Below are 18844 nucleotides of genomic sequence, written 5' to 3'. Positions count from 1 at the left end.
GTTGGGTGACAGCCCTGAGTGAAAAATGAATACAATCTATGTTACCATACATAATATGTGAGTATTACTATACATTATATATTTATTTCAACTTTTTCTATTTTTTTAAAAATGTGTGGCATATAGGTGTTAATTTGATTTTAACTCTTGGCGATCAACTGGTTAAGCAAATTTTGCAGCGAGCGAAAAATCATTTTATATGCGCTACCACCTACAAGGTGATGTTGTTATGTGGCTAAATGAACACAAAACAACATTTGAAAAATATCACCCGAGAGACATTTATAATATGGATGGAAGGGGTATATTCTATAACATGCTCCCTGATAAGACACTGGCCTTGAAGGGCGATAAATGCCATGGAGGAAAGCGCAGCAAAGAGCGCCTTACAGTAGCTCTTGGTGTAAACTTGGACGGAAGTAATAAATTGAAGCCATTAATAATCGGGAAGTTTGGTAAGCCCCGATGCTTCTGAAATATCGATATGACAACATCATGTGTGGATTACACATTTAATAAAAAATCATGGATGACGCGGGAGCTTTTTAAATCGTGGCTAATACACCTTCAACGCCGAATAGCAGTACGTAATCGCCAAATACTACTGTTACTCGACAATTTTTCAGCACATCATGTCCCTGAAACAAACACGCCCAATATAGAAATACTATTCTTCCCCCAAACACCACAAGTGTTTTACAGCCGCTGGACCAGGGAATCATCCAGAAACTCAAGTCCCACTACCGTAAAAAATTGGTGGGTTCGTACCTACTCCAAATAAGCAATGGCCGACAGGCTTCAGAGTTAAGAAAGTGGTCAATTTTAGATGCTTGCCGAGCTATAGCATGGTCATGGGACCTCGTGACCCCTTCAACGATCACTAATTGCTTTAAGTGTGGCATTTTGGCCACACCCGATTCAGCTATGGAGATCGACGTGGCAACAGAGGAAATGCACGAAAACTAAGGCCATCCTCCCACGGCGCAACTTATGTCCGTCGGAACTGAAACTAAAATTCCAGCCAGTATCTAGCTAATGTATTTCAATGGCGGCTCGCTGACGGCGAGACTGGAATCTCTCAGCTTCAAAACGGTCACGAAGAGATGCGACATGCTAGTCGCGCGGTCTCTGAAGTTTCCAGTCACCGTAAAACAATGGTACCAACATCATTAGATTTCGGTGAAAAATCATATTTTCTTACCAAAATTGGTTAAATGTTAATTGGAAAATCAAAATAACCTTATGTAAACGCTGCAGCGCGCGTGTTGTCAGTTTTTGTACAACACGGTTGATAGTTGAGTTTGACAGTTTGAGGTTATGTGATTATTATTTCAACTGGGTTTCAGTAGCGCCGTGTGCGAAGCATCACATTGGTCAGTTTATGAGTTCCTTCATAAACCAGTTCCATCAGATTTCAGTTGCGCCGTGGGAGGATGGCCTAAGTGATGGGTACGATTTCTTTTGCCGACTTTGTTACTTTCGATGATCTGACAGTTGGTGACACGGAAGGATTATTGAGTGATGCAGTTGAGAATGTCAATGAAGATAGTTCTGAAGACAATACTGATGAAGAAAAGGAGCCACCACTGCCTTCAAAGAAAATAGCTCTCCAGAGCTTAGAAACTCTTACACAATACTTAAAAGGGAGATCAGATATTCCTCCAAATATTTATGCTGCAATGGATTATATTATAAATATTATAGTGGTCAAAGAAAGTGCAAAGACACAACGAAAGATTGAGGATTTCTTTGCAAAAAAATAGACCTAAAGCATAATATAGTGTAGGTAGATACTCAATGGTTTCATGTTCACAAATACATGTTCATATTTAGTTGAGTACATATTCTACTTATTTTAATACAACTTAAACTTAAACAGTGCATATACATTATTATTATTAAGATTGATGTGAATGTTTTTTATTGTTCAGTGAAAGTGATTAATGTGAAAACAGGGCAGACATGTGTTTCAGGGAACATTCAATCACTTTAAAACCACGAAAATGGAATTGAGTATTTTCCTGCATACATTTCATAATTCTAATTTTTTTTCGATTTTAGGTCCCGTGGAATTCGTATTAACGAGGTTTTACTGTACTTCAAAACCAATTTTCACAATGAAGTTTGCGTATGAAGGATTGTGTCATCTACCTATTAAAATCGCTTTTGAAAATACACCAGTCGCTGAATTGGCTGGCTACTAGCATATTCACACTAACAATTAAAAAAAAAATGTGATAATGTTGCTTCTTAAAAAAATATTATAAAACATATTGAAGAATTTCAAAGATGTGATGTTTTATTTGCCTCGTAAAACAATCTATATTTCAGATGTTGTGTCAGTTCACCAATAAGGGCTCCAATTATTAAACCCTATGTTGTGAAATCAATGGCACTGATACGCTTTGTAATTAAGTTTAGTACCCCTGCATACATGGATATTTGTATAAAAATGCATGGATATTTGTATTACATTGCGTATGTGCAAATGCACTAAAAAACATGTTTGAAAATGTTACTGGAAGTCCCGAATGATGTAAAATGTCCAAATTGCATTCGAGCAGTCTAATACCAAAAAACTGATAGTCCACATGAGGCCAAGTCTAAGAAGAAAAACGCCCACATTTCATGTGCAATTTCACACAATATTAATGGTCAATAACTCATAAAACGCCCTCAATCCCATGAAAAAATGTTTGAAAACCCAAAGATTTACACAAACTGATTGTTAAAACTGACTAGTTTCGTCCGACGCACAAAAATGTAATCTGCCACTAATATTGAATTGTGATATCAGTTTTTGTTATTAGACGCCTCATTTATGCAATGTTTGCATGCATATGAGTTGAGTTTGAAGTCGGGGTGGGGTTTAACTGTATCAATTGTTAATTTTGTAATGAAATTAAATTGTAATTCCCAAAACTCAATACATGACAGTTAAATTAGTTGATTTAAAAAGAAAAATAACAAAGGTTGAATGTATTCAACCACATGATACAATCTAAATTAGACAGTGCGCGAGTGGAGAACTACATGGTTCTAAGTGTTTGTCCTTGGAGAAACAAAAGTAACAATGAGGCAGCTTAGAATACTACTTCATTATTGGGTTTATTTTTTCAAGGACGAACACTTAGAACCTTGTAGTACTAGGCTCGCGAGTGGTATTAATATAAACAAACGATATACAGTTAAGTTGGTACCAGTGACAGCAAATGGTCATAGACAGCTGTTTTTGGCATTCTTCTATCCTTTAAAAAAAAAATCTTCCATATATTTAGTATATTCTTTCATGGGGAAAACGAATTTCGGAGACTGGTTTAAACTCAGTACTCCATCCCTATTAACAATAGACAGGAAAAAGAAGGCCAAGGCATATAAAGAGAAAAAGCACACAGCTGCCACTGTCAAGGCAAGACGGCAAAACAACCGAAGACATTAATGTTGCATATTAAAATGGAAGCCTCCATTGAAAAGGGATGCTAAACACTCTTTCTTCTTTGTATAAAGTACTTTAAATTTTGTCTTGCTAACAGATATAACCGTTTGCTATCACGGTACTGAAGTTATTAACATTAATTAAAATACAAAATTCAATAACATTATTTGAAACTCTCATCAATAATTAGATAATTTAAATTAGGTACCCTCAGTCGGTAATATTAATAACATAATTTGTTCCAAGTAGAAGACTGAAAAACATTACTCTAAAGATATGAACGACGGAAGCTTTCCGAGCTTAGGTCTATTGTGAAAATTAACGATTTCCTTACTCTCTTCCTGATCAGGTCTCCTCGTCACCCGTACAGACTCTTCGACATTCACGAGAGACGCATCTGCACCCACTTCTTTCAACAATGACACTCTAGATGATTCTTGAAAATACCTTAACGATTGCTGTTGCTTCCGATCACACTCTCGTCCAATCGATTCAGTATTATTATTATTAATTGAAGATTCTAATGTCTTATGCACAGATATTTTATGATTGTAAGCCAATAGAGCGAGAGGCTTTCGCTCCTCAATGTTTTTATGGGGATATGTACACTTTGGCCTGACGCACTTACCGGAACTATAAAATTCCGGACAGACGTTAATATGTTTATTAGTGCACCTATCCCCGACGGCACAGTATCCCTGGATGAATTGCAAGCATACTTTAGCCGAATCGTTCACTTTGACATGGAGATAGGGACATGACTGTCGGACACAGCATCCTTCCAGGAAGAATCGGCAGGCGGGCATCTTTTCCGGCACCACCTCGTGGGAGAGATTGCAGCCGTCGATCTCGCAAGCGCCTTTCAGAAATTTACTACAAATAGTTACATGCTTTTTGTCATGCACCAGAGCGCACTTTCCTGTGTTATTCTTCAAGCATTTCCCGTACCTTCTGTACACCGGACAAGGCACGTTCATTTTTTTCAGTCTCTTCATCGAATTCTTTTTTCTGTTATCAAGTGTGAATAAGTCATTCGATCTCCTGACATAGGTGACTCCGCTTACACGGATCACTTTAACATCTCTAGCTTTGGCTGACTCCTTCTCTTTGTTAATCCGTTGACTAGTTTGCGCCACTTTTTTAAGAACATTGTTATTAACACTAAACTTTTCACCGTTGATATAAACAAATTGAGCTTTTTGTTTAGAAAAAGACAGTCGACGGCCGGAAACGACCCTTCTATTTAATTGGGAATCAGAAGACGAATTCAAACAGAATACGCTGTAACGTTTCGATGCATTCGATAAGCCACATCCATTCGGTTCAGAGCTACCGATTGACGTTCTTTTCCACACTCTGGTATGCAATCCCGGAAGAAAGTATTTACTCGGTTTGGGTTTATCTGACTTATTCTCTTTATACCTAGCCTTTACCTTTGTATAAGATTCTTTAGGATTAACCGTGGAAGGCGGCAGATTTGTTTTTCTAACAAAAGAATATGAAGGTTTCTTTGGCACACTCGATATTGTACTAGGCGTAATGGACAATGGTTTGTTCACAGCCTGTGAACTTATACTATTGTTTCTAATAATTTTATTTTTGGAATGTAGAATGTAGTTAGACTTTTGTAATTTTTCCACGACAGGTGTTTCGCTTTTAACAATATTCGACAGCTTTAACATATTCGGATTGATATGAATCAATGGCGCAGCATACTGACTACTGACAGGATACTCGTTTTGATAAGGATAGTGTATTTTACTTTGAACATCACCTTCGATTTGATGTCCATTCACAGAACTATCCAATGAGTTTAAAAGTGATCTCTGTATCAAATAGCTATGCTTAAAATGTGGGTTTATGTGCGGGACAACATTGACATTCTGCTGAAAATCCTTATTGATATGAGGCCGAACGGCAAAGTGTGGATTGACGTGAACATTGGTAGGTGCACGACTACTCAGCCGCCCGCCTGTTTCACTGTTTGCATCCATACTATTACTACAAAGACAAAGTCTACGCGAGCTCAAAATTGTAACTTTTATTTCCCGTTTTGCAAATTATGCTGTCGACATCCAAGCAATACGGAGAGTTATCTTCGCAGTCTGTTTCGCCAGAAATGGTATCATCAAGAATTAGCTGAAGACTCGGAAGAAGCTCATAGATTTCCGCTCGCTTATCGCCCAGACACCATAAGAGACTGATGTGGAATGACGGATCCTGAAAATGAAAATACATACAAGGTAAATCAGAACGTAATATAATCTTATTTTTGACAATACCTTGTGTAACACATTAAAGTTTTCCGAGTGCAACAACTGATAGTTATTCTAGAACATCGATGGGCACGTAGCCACATTTCGTAGACATCAAGTATAGTGGAGGATTTTTCCAGTACGCCGTGTTCAAATAATACATTTTTGTACATTAGAATTACACTTACAATTCATATGAATACGTGTATTAAATAAGGCTCTAAGTACCAAAAAGTAGTATTGCCTGTAGTTACAAAATACCGAGTCATTGCAGTAAAATTTCATGAAGCAGAACTTTTGAAAAATGTAGTTTTACAGTGTGAAGCAATCACGGCAGCTTCTATAATTTTAGGTATTAAGAACTCGCAAGTGTCAACACACCATCATCAGCTATGTTATATTGAATGCCGTTGACCACTGCAGTGCTACTTACACCATTATAAATAAAACACGCCAACGGACTTACAACGTCGACATGTTTAATTATTTTGCTGTATTTTTTTGACTTGCTTGAGGCACTTAGACTATAGTTGAAGTTATAGGCGTTGGTATGTAGAACATTTTTCTATAAAAATGTCAGTTTTTATTTTTTTGGTACTTGGCGCCTTAATTAATACACGTATTCATATTTGCATATGCAATTGCGTATTTAGCCCATTCTCACCGGTTAATACATATTTTACCTAAAATTCAGTACATACGTATCCACGGCCGTCACCGGCGCACAAAATATAAAGAAGATAATTAATTATATCTATAAAAAACAGAAATTATTTTTTTTTTTAAATAATTATATAGATTGTAAAATTGATTTTTCGATCTTCGCAGTTAAACTGATTATATTTAGAAAATTACGATGTCGCCATGCACAATACGCATAACGGAGCACTGGTACTGGCAACAGTAGAATATTATTATAATATGGCCGATTAGTGTATTGTGGTAATTAACTAGTCAGCAGTGAAAGTACTATCTAATGGCCACACGCCTGGCGTGTCTTTAGTCCTTACAGCGCGAACGCCACAGCTGTTGTGTTCTGATTAGGGGGCCATTAGATATAATTAGCATGTTATTAAAAAGTAATTAAATGCTCCGCAGTGAATCGGTTAGCGGTGAAAGACTTAATAAACTTACAGATGTTTCAAAGATTCATAATGCCGGAGCTCCATTGGCAAGCCCAAAAGTCCAAGTACAATAAATCGTCCGATTTGTCCATGCTCTGCTACTGATCAAAGAACGAATACAAAATTCGAGCTGTCAAAAGTTGCGATTATCGTAATGTCTTCCGATAATCCTACGATTTTGTGTTATTTATATGTAGTCTTGCTTAAAATAATAGAGCAATGAAAACAACACAAGTTTTACGTTTTCTTTTATGAATTTTATAAATACAAATAAAAAAGTAATTGATAAATCTCTCATTTTCCAATTCCAAATTCTCATTTTAACAAATTAATCAATAAAAATGTTTAAAAAAATTAGCAGATTTTTTTTTGGTCGGAATGATTGCGTATTTATGTAGTGATCTACGGACGAAGTCTGGCAACTCGGAGAGTAAAATATCAAACATGTTTGAAATCCAACGAGCCTGGTCCGCGGATTAAAAAGTCCGCAGATCTGGGGTGCTCCAGGCGAAAAAAAAGTCCGAAGACTGTAAATCGTCTGACTTGCGTGCCAATGGAGCGCCGGCATAAGAAATAGGTATTTTTGTAGGTTATAATTTGAAATTTACATAGAGAAAATTCAAAAGGTACTAAAAGGGTTAAGAAATATAGATAACATACCTCATAAAATGTCTTCAATTGCAATTCTTGGAGGAGAAAGTCTGTTTTGTCCACAACACGCTTCAATTCACAGCAGCAATCGTCACCAACCTTGAGACCGATGAACGTCCTCGACTTCTCATCATTGCAGAACACGGCCAGTGAATCGAGAGTTAAGGAAAACCTACAATAAAATAGGTAGATAGTAACATTACATCACATTTTAAATGCTATTTGCAGGGCTTTTTTGTCACGTAAGGTGGTGGAACGGCGTTCCGGTACCTTTGTCATGGTATTTATAATGTTTGAAAAGGAATCAGACGAAACAATGTTCACGCTTACATAAATTATAATCCATAAATTTATATAATTTGTAAAAATTATAAAATACAGTATCGTTATGAACTGGATGAAATGTGGATGGATTCAAATTTGGCGCTCTCATGTAGAGACAAGTGTGAAGTGGACTCATCTATATTCCCATTGGTCACTTGTGGTCAACGACATGACAGCGACGCATGCGCTTTATTTTTTAGTGGAATAGTTAAACTGTTACTTCTCAACCGCCGGTCCCGCTAACAAAAAGTCCAAAACAGAAACGATGACAGAAAATATCAGTACAAGTTGATGTTCTTGAATCATCTCAAGTTTGGACCTACAATGTCAACCACATTGCAAATCGAAAAATAAATGAACTAGAGTGCGAAATGTTTGCGGTGATGGCCGGCTGGCTTGGAGAACTAGATCCCCTCCTCTCGCGTTTCAGTATTCATTCCCCTCACCTTGAACGCATTCGACGTTTCTTATAAGTGCGCGGTATCAGTCATTTAGACATGTTAATAAGGGCAAAAATTTTAAGTGACAGCAGGAAGTTTATAAGTCATCTTATCTCCTACGCTGAAGAGGAAAAACAACAAAATAACCTAATTCGGCTCTTCAACAACATTATCGAAAGAGTTGCCGCGCCGCGATGACAGCTACACTTAAAATTTTTATGTTGCCCTATAAAATTTATCCTTAGTTATTGGGAAAAAATGTATACTTATCATTATTTGAAATTTGCGAAAATATATAGGTACCTATTTAAAGAAGTGGGAAATAATATCTTTCAATCCTGGCAATACTCGAAATCAAAAACCATAGATAAGATACAACACGAGCGCAGCCGCCAGGCCTCACGTTAAACTTTTCGGTCCCTAGTTCAAGTTTTTGAAAAAAGATAAGAGAATTTTGGACCCTATTATAAATATGCTGCACCTACTGTATGCGATCTGCGTTTTCGTAAAGTGATACTCCACGAAAAAGTTACAAAAAATGATCCTCATATTGTTCCAAAAATATTTTATTCCACGTTGAAAGAGTCAATTGAAAAAGGATGCTAGATATCAAAGGTGATGAGTTTGCATTTTGGGCTTGCGTACGTGAGCAAAAATTTTGGAATGAAGATATTGATAATCGGTTGACATTTCAATGTCAGAAACATGTCAATCAGACGACAACTAGGCGAACAAGAAAGATGCGTGGAATTCGCGAATACATTCTCGAAAAGACATATTCTGAAAAACTATTGCGTTTGATATTATGCTCTGAATTCTATTCCCATTACCCCAAGTACATGTGAACGCAGGTTTTCGCAAATGAATTATTGTTCATCAAACTAATCGGATCACCTTTCCACACTTTTCAACCCTTCAAAATACCTTGATCGTTGGTTACTCAGAGTAAGACATTAGGCTATAGACAGCAACACTAAGAAATGGAATCAAGACAATTTTCCAGACGAGAATTGGACAAAACTTTGGAAATCACTACAAACTTTTATTCAAAAAGGTACCTATATGATGTTTTTACAACTTAAAGGCTAGATGACATTGAGCTGCTTTACAAACTGCTAGTCGGCGAGTTTAAAAGCGTGCGAGTCAGCTAGTGCGATAGTGATGATGACACACAAAACTTTCCACTCGCTCAGAAGCCAACAAGCTAGCGAGTTGAAACCATATGTTGTTTCTTTAATTTGCGGTGAATGTAAATAAAAATGTAAATAAAAATGTATATAAAAGTTCATTGAGATTTACGCCAAACCCCAATATTGAAAGGGTACATAGGATATGAGGAAGTGAGATGAAATTAAGGAACAGGCAGGGTAGGTTGACTCCAAAATGAATAACTCAGAATTTGGTGCGTGAATGAAATGAACCCTGGTTTTATTATCTCCTTCCAAATAAATATTAATTTAATTATTACAGGTACGTTTACAGATTATAATTTAGATGAGTGAAATCACGGTTATGCGTTTTGACGAATTGCCAAGAGCAGAACGATAACCTTACGGTTAAATCTTTGATAACTGACTGACATTTGATTTCATGTAATTAGTATTTTTATAGTGATTCGATACAACAGAAAATGCTGTTATCACTACTTGAATATTTTGATAATCATGCTTTGTTGTGTAATGCATGGCTCGTTTATAAATAATTGATTTTAATTTGAACAATTAAGCAGTTTTAATAATTAGGCAAGATTGATTTTCATATAAACAACTTTTGTGCATATCATGATAAATCGTTTTGTAAATTATAAATAATTGATTAATATAATTGAATTATTTTGCTAAATTAGCTTTCTGTTAAAAATTGATTGATTCACATAAATCGCTTATTTTACTATTTCAACAATATTATGTTGCAAGATACATTGTAATTATAAATTAATGGTTTCCTGCCGAGTCATGTGGATGGCAGGGTATTGACCTCCCTACAGATATTATACTTTATGTATCTTAAAACATCTTCGTCGGAAAACAGCAAATGCCGTTTTTCGCGGATTGTCAGTCGAATGCGGGACACAGCAAAAATCGTTTTTGTTGACTGTCGGTTATTTTCGGGAAACGGCTTTTCACGGGTTTGTATATTGGCGTGAAATAAAACCCCGCACCTAATTATCGTTAGTTCTACATCTTCGCTAGATTATAAGAGTAAACAAAGAATAAACTGTCGTATAGATTTGTTTTGCTATCTCAATCTCTAGTTCAGTTTGAGTCGTTTCACGTGTCGGACTATTTTTCTTATCGCTCGCTTGATTATCAACATATAATGGATTGTATTGACTTTTGGAAGAATAAAAACTATGATTCATAAGTTGAATGGTTTCTTCAAATAAGGCGCGGCAACCGCCAAAGACCCTTTTTCGACAAGCAATAAAACTCATGAGTTATTATACACTGAATGTTCGCCAACAGCGTTTAGGCGACACGTATTTCTCAAATATTTACGCAATCAGATTTCACACATCCAGCGATTGTAAACTTTAATATTGAGTGCCATTTACTAAATTGATATCAGGTTTTTATATTCAGCTTAGAAATATAGTGAAATTATGATGCAATCAAAGTATTTATAATTTATTTTTAACCCGGCCGGCGCCGATGTCACACACCTTGTACAAATCGGCCAAATTCGCAATGCGCATGTGTATAAATCGATGTCACCGCGTCCATATTTATCATACGGGACTGATTTTTTCACGTAAATTTGGCCTGATTTGTCCTTCTCCTGCCACCTATGACATATTTTAAAAGCATTGGTTCTAAATATAAAATAATCACCAAAGTTTCGAACCAATTCGTACGGCCAAGTTTTGCCGGTCGACAGAAATCAGTTTGAACTGCGCGCCGCGACTGCGCAGTATACGACAGACTTTCAACCGAGCGGGCCATTGCGCGGGATTGTATTTATCGCATACAAGTTGAATATTTACCGCAATCGTTGATAAATACTTTTTTTGCTGTCTGGTGTACTTATCACATTAAAACTGGCATGATTAACTATTGAACGTATGATTTTATTTTACCGCGATTTTTAAAATACTTTTTGTACTGTCTACCGTGTCCCATTTTAGTGAATGTGAAAATTAATACTGATATCAATAACTATTGTGTGTGAGTTTAATGGTTTCTGTGATTTGGCGTTCCCTAATACTGTAGTTAAACATTTTAAAAACATTTCAGAGTTTTATAGTGCGTAAATATGGAGGAAGAAAATGTGCGTACTAATGAGGAATTGGACTCAGATTATGATATGTCGGAAGAGGAATTGGAACAGCATGAGACTGATCATGACGTCGACGATACGGACTCTGACGAGCCAATTGAATTTTTGCGGTCGTGGAGAACTGGCCCGTATATTCCAATAGTTCACGAATTCAATGATTGTCGATCTGGCGTGACATCGAACGACTTGAACGAATCCTCTCCCGAATGTCTTTTCTTTGAACATTTTTTGAATAAAAATATAATGTCGGAAATAGTGAACCAAACGAATACATTTTTTAACCATTCGTACAGTGCGGGAGACCTTGGACCGAAATCGCGATCACACAATTGGACAGACACGTCAGTGCCGGAGTTGTATACATTTTTTGCCGTATCAATGCTGATGACTCGAAATAAGCACACGTCGATAGAGGAACATTGGAGTACCGATCCTTACCTGCATGCAGACATTTTTGGGAAAATAATGGCTAGAAATCGATACCAACTTATTTTACAAATGCTTCATTTTTCTGATCCTAGTGTGACCGCCTCAAATGATAGACTAGCTAAAATTAGATTACTGTTAGAACACACAAGAACAATTTTTAGGGAAACGATGATACCGTATCAGAATCTTTGCATAGATGAGAGCATAATCGTGTTTAAGGGTAGATTAATTTTTAAACAATTCATTCCTTCCAAAAGACATCGATTTGGAATAAAAATGTTTGTGATGTGTGACGTAATGACAGGATATATTATTGACTTTATAATTTATTGTGGGGAAGGGACTGACATACAAGACAATGAAAATCTCGGTATTTCCGGTGCGGTAGTGACAACGCTAATGAAAGACTACATCGGGAAAGGTCACACCTTATGGTGTGATAACTGGTATTCGAGTCCGGCGCTTTTTAAATACCTTCACTCTCACAAAACGAATGCTTGCGGTACAGTGAGAAAAAATCGTAAAGATATGCCAGAGTTCAGCAAACTGAAAAAGGGAGATACCGAGTCTAAGTACAATAGTCCACTTTTGGCTCTGAAATGGCACGATAGGAGGGATGTTCACATGCTATCCACCCTCCACGATGCATCATTTGGACCAACGGGAAAAGTGAACTATAGAACTGGCGAAAACATCGAAAAACCAAAATGTGTTATAGATTATAACAAAAATATGGGTACGGTAGATAAGTCCGACATGATGCTTAGCAACTTGTCGTGTATGAGAAAGTCGATCAAGTGGTATAAAAAGGTCGCATTCCACATGATCGACTTATATTTATTAAATGCTTTTTATTTATATAAATTTATTAAATGTGACAAAAAAACATTGGGCGATTTTCAACTCTGTGTAATAAAACAATTAGTGAACAAATATTGTGTGAGAATTTCAAATGCACCCCTGCCCAAGCCGACAGCGTCAACTAGCGATAATCCCGTACGATTATTGCCCAAAAGTGCAACGGGACATTTGCCAGAATACATTTTACCGACACAAAATACCGATAAGCCTAGAAGGAGATGTTTCGTATGCGGGAATTCTAAAAAAAATCCGAAAAAAACAAAACTCTCTCGCTATATGTGCCCAACGTGTGATGTTGCGTTATGTCTGTCACCTTGCTTTAAAATATATCACACGTCAAAAGAATTTTAAAATAGGTTTATTATTGTATTTGTTTTTTTTTTAATATCTGAGTTCGTGTTAATTTATCAATAATATTCAATAAGTTAAGTGTTTGTGTAGTTTAAATATATTAAAAGGGTCCCCTTTATATTTGTTTACGACTCAACCCGAAGACATTAATATGTGATTTATCGATATGCACTTGAAAATTAGTAACACTTCAATTCGTGGGAACGTAATGCACAAGTGTCGAAATAGTACACACCGCGCAGAGCTCTAACTATTGGCTACAAAATGGCGTCTTACGGTGAGTTCTTTCAAATTTGGATAGCATTCGTTTGTTCGAGTGTTTCTGATATTATAACTGATTTATTACGGTTTTTTAGTGTGTCGAAATTATTTTAATGGTTTTGGGTTCTCGACTGGAGCTGTGACATATTTTTTATTGCTTTTTTTAGTATAGAACAAAGACGATAATGAAATTCATGCGTAGTTATGGTGCGTCATACGATTTTTGAGGCAGGTGCCGGGTTAATAATCAAATGTCACATATGATTTCTTTGAGAATTTCAATCGAAAATATTGTTTGGTTTAGAAGTTGTGTCAATTTTAAGAAAGCAATATATTTTTGCGCTAATCGCGAAAAACGCCCGCCACAGGATAGTGTCTATTGATTAAAAAGTGTTAAAACATTATTGGTACTATTTGACAGGACGTATTGAGTAGTTCGTTTTTTTACCGGCAGGTTCGCCATTATGGCTCTACTGTGCAGACACAGATCGGCCCACACGCCAGCGAGTAGCAAGTAAAGTAGCCAAGCTTTCAACTTTTCTCGGTAGATTGTTTACAATCTGCTGTTAGCTAGTTCGATGATGACACTGGGCGAGTTTACAAGCAGATAGTAAATTCGCCGGCTTGTAGCTTGTAAAGTACCTCCATGTCATCGAGCTTTTAGATTTGATATTATGTTGTTCATGGCACAGGAAAAGCTGCTTGAAATTTCATTTAAATATTGGAATACAATTTTGAAGTGAGTTCCGCACCTTTTTTTCTTTAAAAAAAAAAGCCCTGGCTATTTGTATAATACAAGTCATATTATATACGAGAAAAAAAACTCACCTCTTGATGGACAACAGAGATTCTTTGAGCGAAGCCACAAAATTATTTATCCAATGGAACTTCAGCACGACTGTCCTCGACAGGCTTATATGGAAGTCTTCAATCACATCCAATTCACCGATGGAAGAGCAACTTGCCAGCAGCTTGGTGATAAATGAATAAAAACCTTTGCTCGGCACATCTAGAAATATACAAGTAAATTGGTACAATAAAAATATCGAGGCAATTCTCTATTTTATTTGCTGTGAATACCAGATGCAATAAGTATTTATTCACAACGTTAATACTATTAACTATTTCTTTTATTCAACGAATAATTCACGAGATTTTAAGAATGTACCATTCTAATGGTTCGAGAATGGTACATTCTTAAAATCCTGTGAATTAGTTGTTGAATATTAATTATAATATTAATATTAAAATTATTAGCAAGTTCAAGTGAATTACAACAGAAAATATTGGGAGTGATCCGTGACGTCCGTTAGTAATTAAAGTAATAAATACTTTCATTTAGGATACAAAAACCGATCGCCTACCGTAACTTAATTTGGAGAGCGCTTATGAGCAGGTATTAAAAAGGCAAATAGTTAAAATTTGTCGCAATTAAACATGGCAGTCGTAGCATAGTGGTAATGGTAATGCACAGGGCGCGATACCCAAGAGACAGGTTTGATTCCTGCCGGGTGTCATACTTTTTTCAAAAACGATTATTTCTATTGGCTATATTTTCTCATGAGTGTTTTCAGAATTATGTATGTTCATTAATACTATTGACTGAGGGTAAGCTCAACGTGTAAGGCCAAAACAGGTGCAATGAGAAGAGTATAATAACCAGATGACGACCTCCTAAGTTCCTACCGCTCATTCGACCCTTAGTGGTACATAACCATGAATACAGATCCATTTTATACTTTATTATTAATGTCTTCAGTACTTACATGGAACAAAAACGTAGGTGGACCAGTTGCCTCTTTCGTGGGGGTAGCTTCTTATCCTGCCGTTGTGTTTTTCGGGTGCATCGTTATGCTCACATGTCTCCGATGGTTTTTTATTGAAGACTGCGGGCAACGGCAACCTAAAATATTCATTACATCACCATGTTTGATCGTAAGAGGACCGGACGGTTTTTTTACTAGAAATGGATATTAACCACTTGCTAAAATGTCGCTCATGTTTAAACTCACATTGACAATCTGTTCATTTTCACGACATATACTCACGCATTACCGCTCGGCTATTGTGTGCATCACAATATTAATATAACGTGAACAAAACAAACTTTACATTGGACAGTCTAATCGGAGGTGTAGGAAACTTTTTTGTGTGTATATTAGTAAAAAAAAGTGTGTAGTCATTTTTCTTGGTATTTAAAATGGTAGCAGACTGATACTCCCATCCCGTAGACGTAGCACCTTTAAAAGCTTTAAATGAACATTGTCAGTTCTGAATCAATTCGATTCAGTTCAGTTAAATTATTATCTATGACTGGTATTTGCGTCTTATCTTTCAGCGGGTGGGGTCGACTGACTCAGAAGACGCACCGTCCTTTTACATAATATTAGAAAATGAGATACGGTATGCGCTCGGTAATCCGGTACCCATATTTTTTCACCTATGCCGGATTGTCGGAAATACCGAATTATTGGATTTCTATAGGAAATAATAAATAATATGTCAAGGTCGCGCACCAAACTGCCGAGCGAACGGCTCTCAGCTCTGTAATCCAGCAGTTTAATGTGAAACCTGCCGAATTATAGAGCGAGAGAACTGAGTTGCAAAATGCCGGATTGATGAACGCCGGGTTACCGAGCACCTACTGTATTTAGATATCAACTAAATTATTATTTTTTGTTAAAATTTATAATTACACGCTTGACCTTGAGTTTAGATTTTTGTCAATAATGCAAAAACTGTATGCTTCCACAGTCACTCCCCCACCTCCTTATAAATGTATAACAATGAGTGAGAAACAAGAGATACCGACAAAAAAAAATAACAACTCTTGATTTTTGGTTTTACAAAAAATTAATTTTATATCCGGTATGTGTGATGCATTACGATAAGATCGATAAACTGTAAGTGTTGTATTATCATAATGTGGGTACATTATACACTAACTTTTCATAGTTCTAAAAGTCTAAAACAATAAATTAACAATATTTAGTAGGAAACATATCTTCAAAATGCTGCAATACATAATGAATAAAAATCGTATTGAAGTGAGTAATTTACATGTAAATTGTACGTATTACATTTCACTGTAGTAAAATGCGGTACAAGTCGGTTTACAAGAAGCCAGGCGGGAACCGCGCCAATCTTCATAGCCGATTTATAAATAGGTACAAGTCGGTTATGGGGAAACCAGCGGCAAACACATTTGAAAATAGCCAATATACTGGATTATTTGTTAGGTTGGGTTAGTTTAGGTTTTCATTCTTGTAATTCATGCATTTTGCTAAAATCGGCTATGAGAATTAGCACGGTTCCCGCCTGGCTTCCCCATAACCGACTTGTACCACTTTTTTTTTAAAGGCTAAGGCAATCAATCATCCATAGACCGAAACCGTATGCTGTTTAGAAGCGTGTGCCATATTAAACTTATAATTTCTGTTCACGAAAAGTGTATGGTATAAAGGGATAGGATCAAATCAATGACATTAATATGGACGAATCATCTGGAAAAGAAAATGACACTCACTTTATTGTCGGGTCTGCCGAATGGCATAATCTGTTCTAACGCCATTACAATAAAGGTGATATTGCTATAAATTCCTGATGCTTTTTGTTGTTCGGTTCGAACGGGTTCGCTCAAATGAACATTGACATTAGAAACACTGCGCTAACGCCATTACAATAATGGTTATATTGCTATAAATTCCCGATGCGTGATATCGCATAATGGAAATTGCGTGACGTCTACCTATACATGCCAATGCGCGAATTTACTTGCCAGCTACTATATTGAGTGCGTCGTCCATTAATAATGTCATTGGATCAACTGCTTATAATATAATTTGTGAAAATATATTTACATGAACAGAAATCACATGGGACACGGTTCTAAACCGCATACGGTTTCAGTCTATGGATAGCCTCTTCGTTTCTTGAAACTCAACAAAGGATATGCTTATAAAACATGATTATAAACATATAATTTATTATTTACCTATTGTACTTGCATTTATCTTGCTTATGGTTTTAAAAAAATATGAAAAAAGGTAACTGTATGTATCTGGTTAACATTTAACTTTACTGACGTTTCGAAGAAACTAGAAAAGAGACCATCATGTAGCCGATAATGTAAGATAACGTAGGTACCTAATTTAAAAAAAGATAAGTAGACAATGTTGTTTGACTTTCAAGCACTCGAAATATCTAATCCAGTACATTTATTATATCCGATATCGGCTATCAAAATTTGTTTGCCACTGGCTTTCTTGTAAACCGATAAGAAACGAAAATGCTTTGGTTATTGATAAAAAACGACAGAAAAATATTTTTTTCAAAGATCATGTGCCTACACGTCCATGCAGATTGCAGATAGGTAACGCATATTATCGCAGTTGAGTTATCTGTTGATCAAATTGTAAGAAAATGCGTTGTAATTCTTTACATTGTACATATTTCGATGATATTATACAGCAGGTACATACATATTCCATATCGTTTTTGTAGTCGTGGCCTTGAGACACAAAAACCCAAAACTAGTTATTTTTCGGTTACATTAGGTTGTTTGGATTTTGGACTCAAAAAAACCATATGGAGTACCTACCTACTGTATCTTTACCCAAATTTCTTTGAATATAATACACCATTTCTTGTAAACAAACCCCATAAACTATAAGGATCGCATTTTATATACCTACGCCACCCTCGCCTCCACAAAATTGGTAAATAAAGGAGCAAAACAAAATGTATTCAAGCAAAAATTAATAATTGTAGTCAGTCTACTTTATTCACCAATTATTACAATGGCGGATGAGGCTTCCAATTTCCAATGCAACAACAAAATTAGAGACTGACCTTTCGATGCTCGTAGAAGTTTGAAGCTTTCTGCGTTTTGCGGCTGACTCTTCGTCACTTGAATCAGAACTTGAAGAATAGTTTTCAAGTAGTCCAAGAGCAGACATCACATTTTAAGGACGAAAGGGAATGTTGAAGATTTCCATGAAGACACAAAAATAATGTCGGAGGCCACGGCTCTAGTCCCTACAACGGTCCCAACTGTCGAAAACAATAGCGTCAACAGGGGCTCGATTGCGCAACGGACGTACACTGGGCGGATGCCGGAAGTCGAATGCAGAGAATGCTTGAATCAGTGTTACCATATTTTGAAAGTGGAATTATAGTACAGTGCCTTCAAAATTATAGTATTTCGGCAAAAAATATAGTACGCGTTGAGTGACCTATAATTTTCTGCATTTTCAAAAAATTATACATGAAGGGTAATTAACGTCTTGTTTTTTTAGATAAAATTCAAATGTTAAGTCAGTGGTTTCCAAACTTTATGTTACTACGCCTCCCTTTAAAAAAAATCTATTCTAGGCGCCTCCCCCCTTAATTCATTAAATAATAGACACCTTTTTAAATAGTCAACAATGTACCTAC

The 18844-nt window shown here is 36.3% G+C and overlaps 2 protein-coding genes across 2 annotated transcripts; both read right to left on the bottom strand.

Moving 5' to 3' along the window:
* Nucleotides 1-2056: 2056 nt before the first annotated feature.
* LOC147063653 (U6 snRNA phosphodiesterase 1) lies at nucleotides 2057-18513 on the bottom strand. The gene is made up of 5 exons (XM_085959811.1): nucleotides 18260-18513; nucleotides 15175-15311; nucleotides 14237-14417; nucleotides 7476-7638; nucleotides 2057-5656 (listed from the first exon to the last, which is right to left on the bottom strand). Exons 1-5 carry the CDS (start codon nucleotides 18364-18366, stop codon nucleotides 5453-5455), a joined length of 792 nt encoding a protein of 263 aa, XP_085815937.1. The 5' UTR covers nucleotides 18367-18513; the 3' UTR covers nucleotides 2057-5452.
* On the bottom strand, nucleotides 3700-5430 carry ZC3H3 (Zinc finger CCCH domain-containing protein 3). Its single transcript, XM_085959803.1, has one exon. The coding sequence runs from the start codon at nucleotides 5428-5430 to the stop codon at nucleotides 3700-3702; it is 1731 nt and encodes a 576-aa protein (XP_085815929.1).
* Nucleotides 18514-18844: the final 331 nt, after the last annotated feature.

This window comes from Rhyacophila brunnea, unplaced genomic scaffold, assembly GCF_057557595.1.
Source record: "Rhyacophila brunnea isolate RB1 unplaced genomic scaffold, BYU_Rbru_1.0 scaffold_9, whole genome shotgun sequence".
NCBI classification, from domain to species: Eukaryota; Metazoa; Arthropoda; class Insecta; order Trichoptera; family Rhyacophilidae; genus Rhyacophila; species Rhyacophila brunnea.
This window is presented reverse-complemented; position numbering and strand designations above follow the sequence as displayed.

What these genes read in the sequence shown, in the direction of transcription:
- ZC3H3 (XM_085959803.1), bottom strand. Translation starts at nt 5,430, where the DNA reads ATGGATGCAAACAGTGAAACAGGCGGGCGGCTGAGTAGTCGTGCACCT.
- LOC147063653 (XM_085959811.1), bottom strand. Translation starts at nt 18,366, where the DNA reads ATGTCTGCTCTTGGACTACTTGAAAACTATTCTTCAAGTTCTGATTCA. An exon ending in CACCTACGTTTTTGTTCCAT is followed by an intron (nt 14,418 to 15,174) that starts GTAAGTACTGAA and finishes GTATATTTCTAG; the next exon opens with ATGTGCCGAGCAAAGGTTTT. An exon ending in TCTCTGTTGTCCATCAAGAG is followed by an intron (nt 7,639 to 14,236) that starts GTGAGTTTTTTT and finishes ATTTTATTGTAG; the next exon opens with GTTTTCCTTAACTCTCGATT.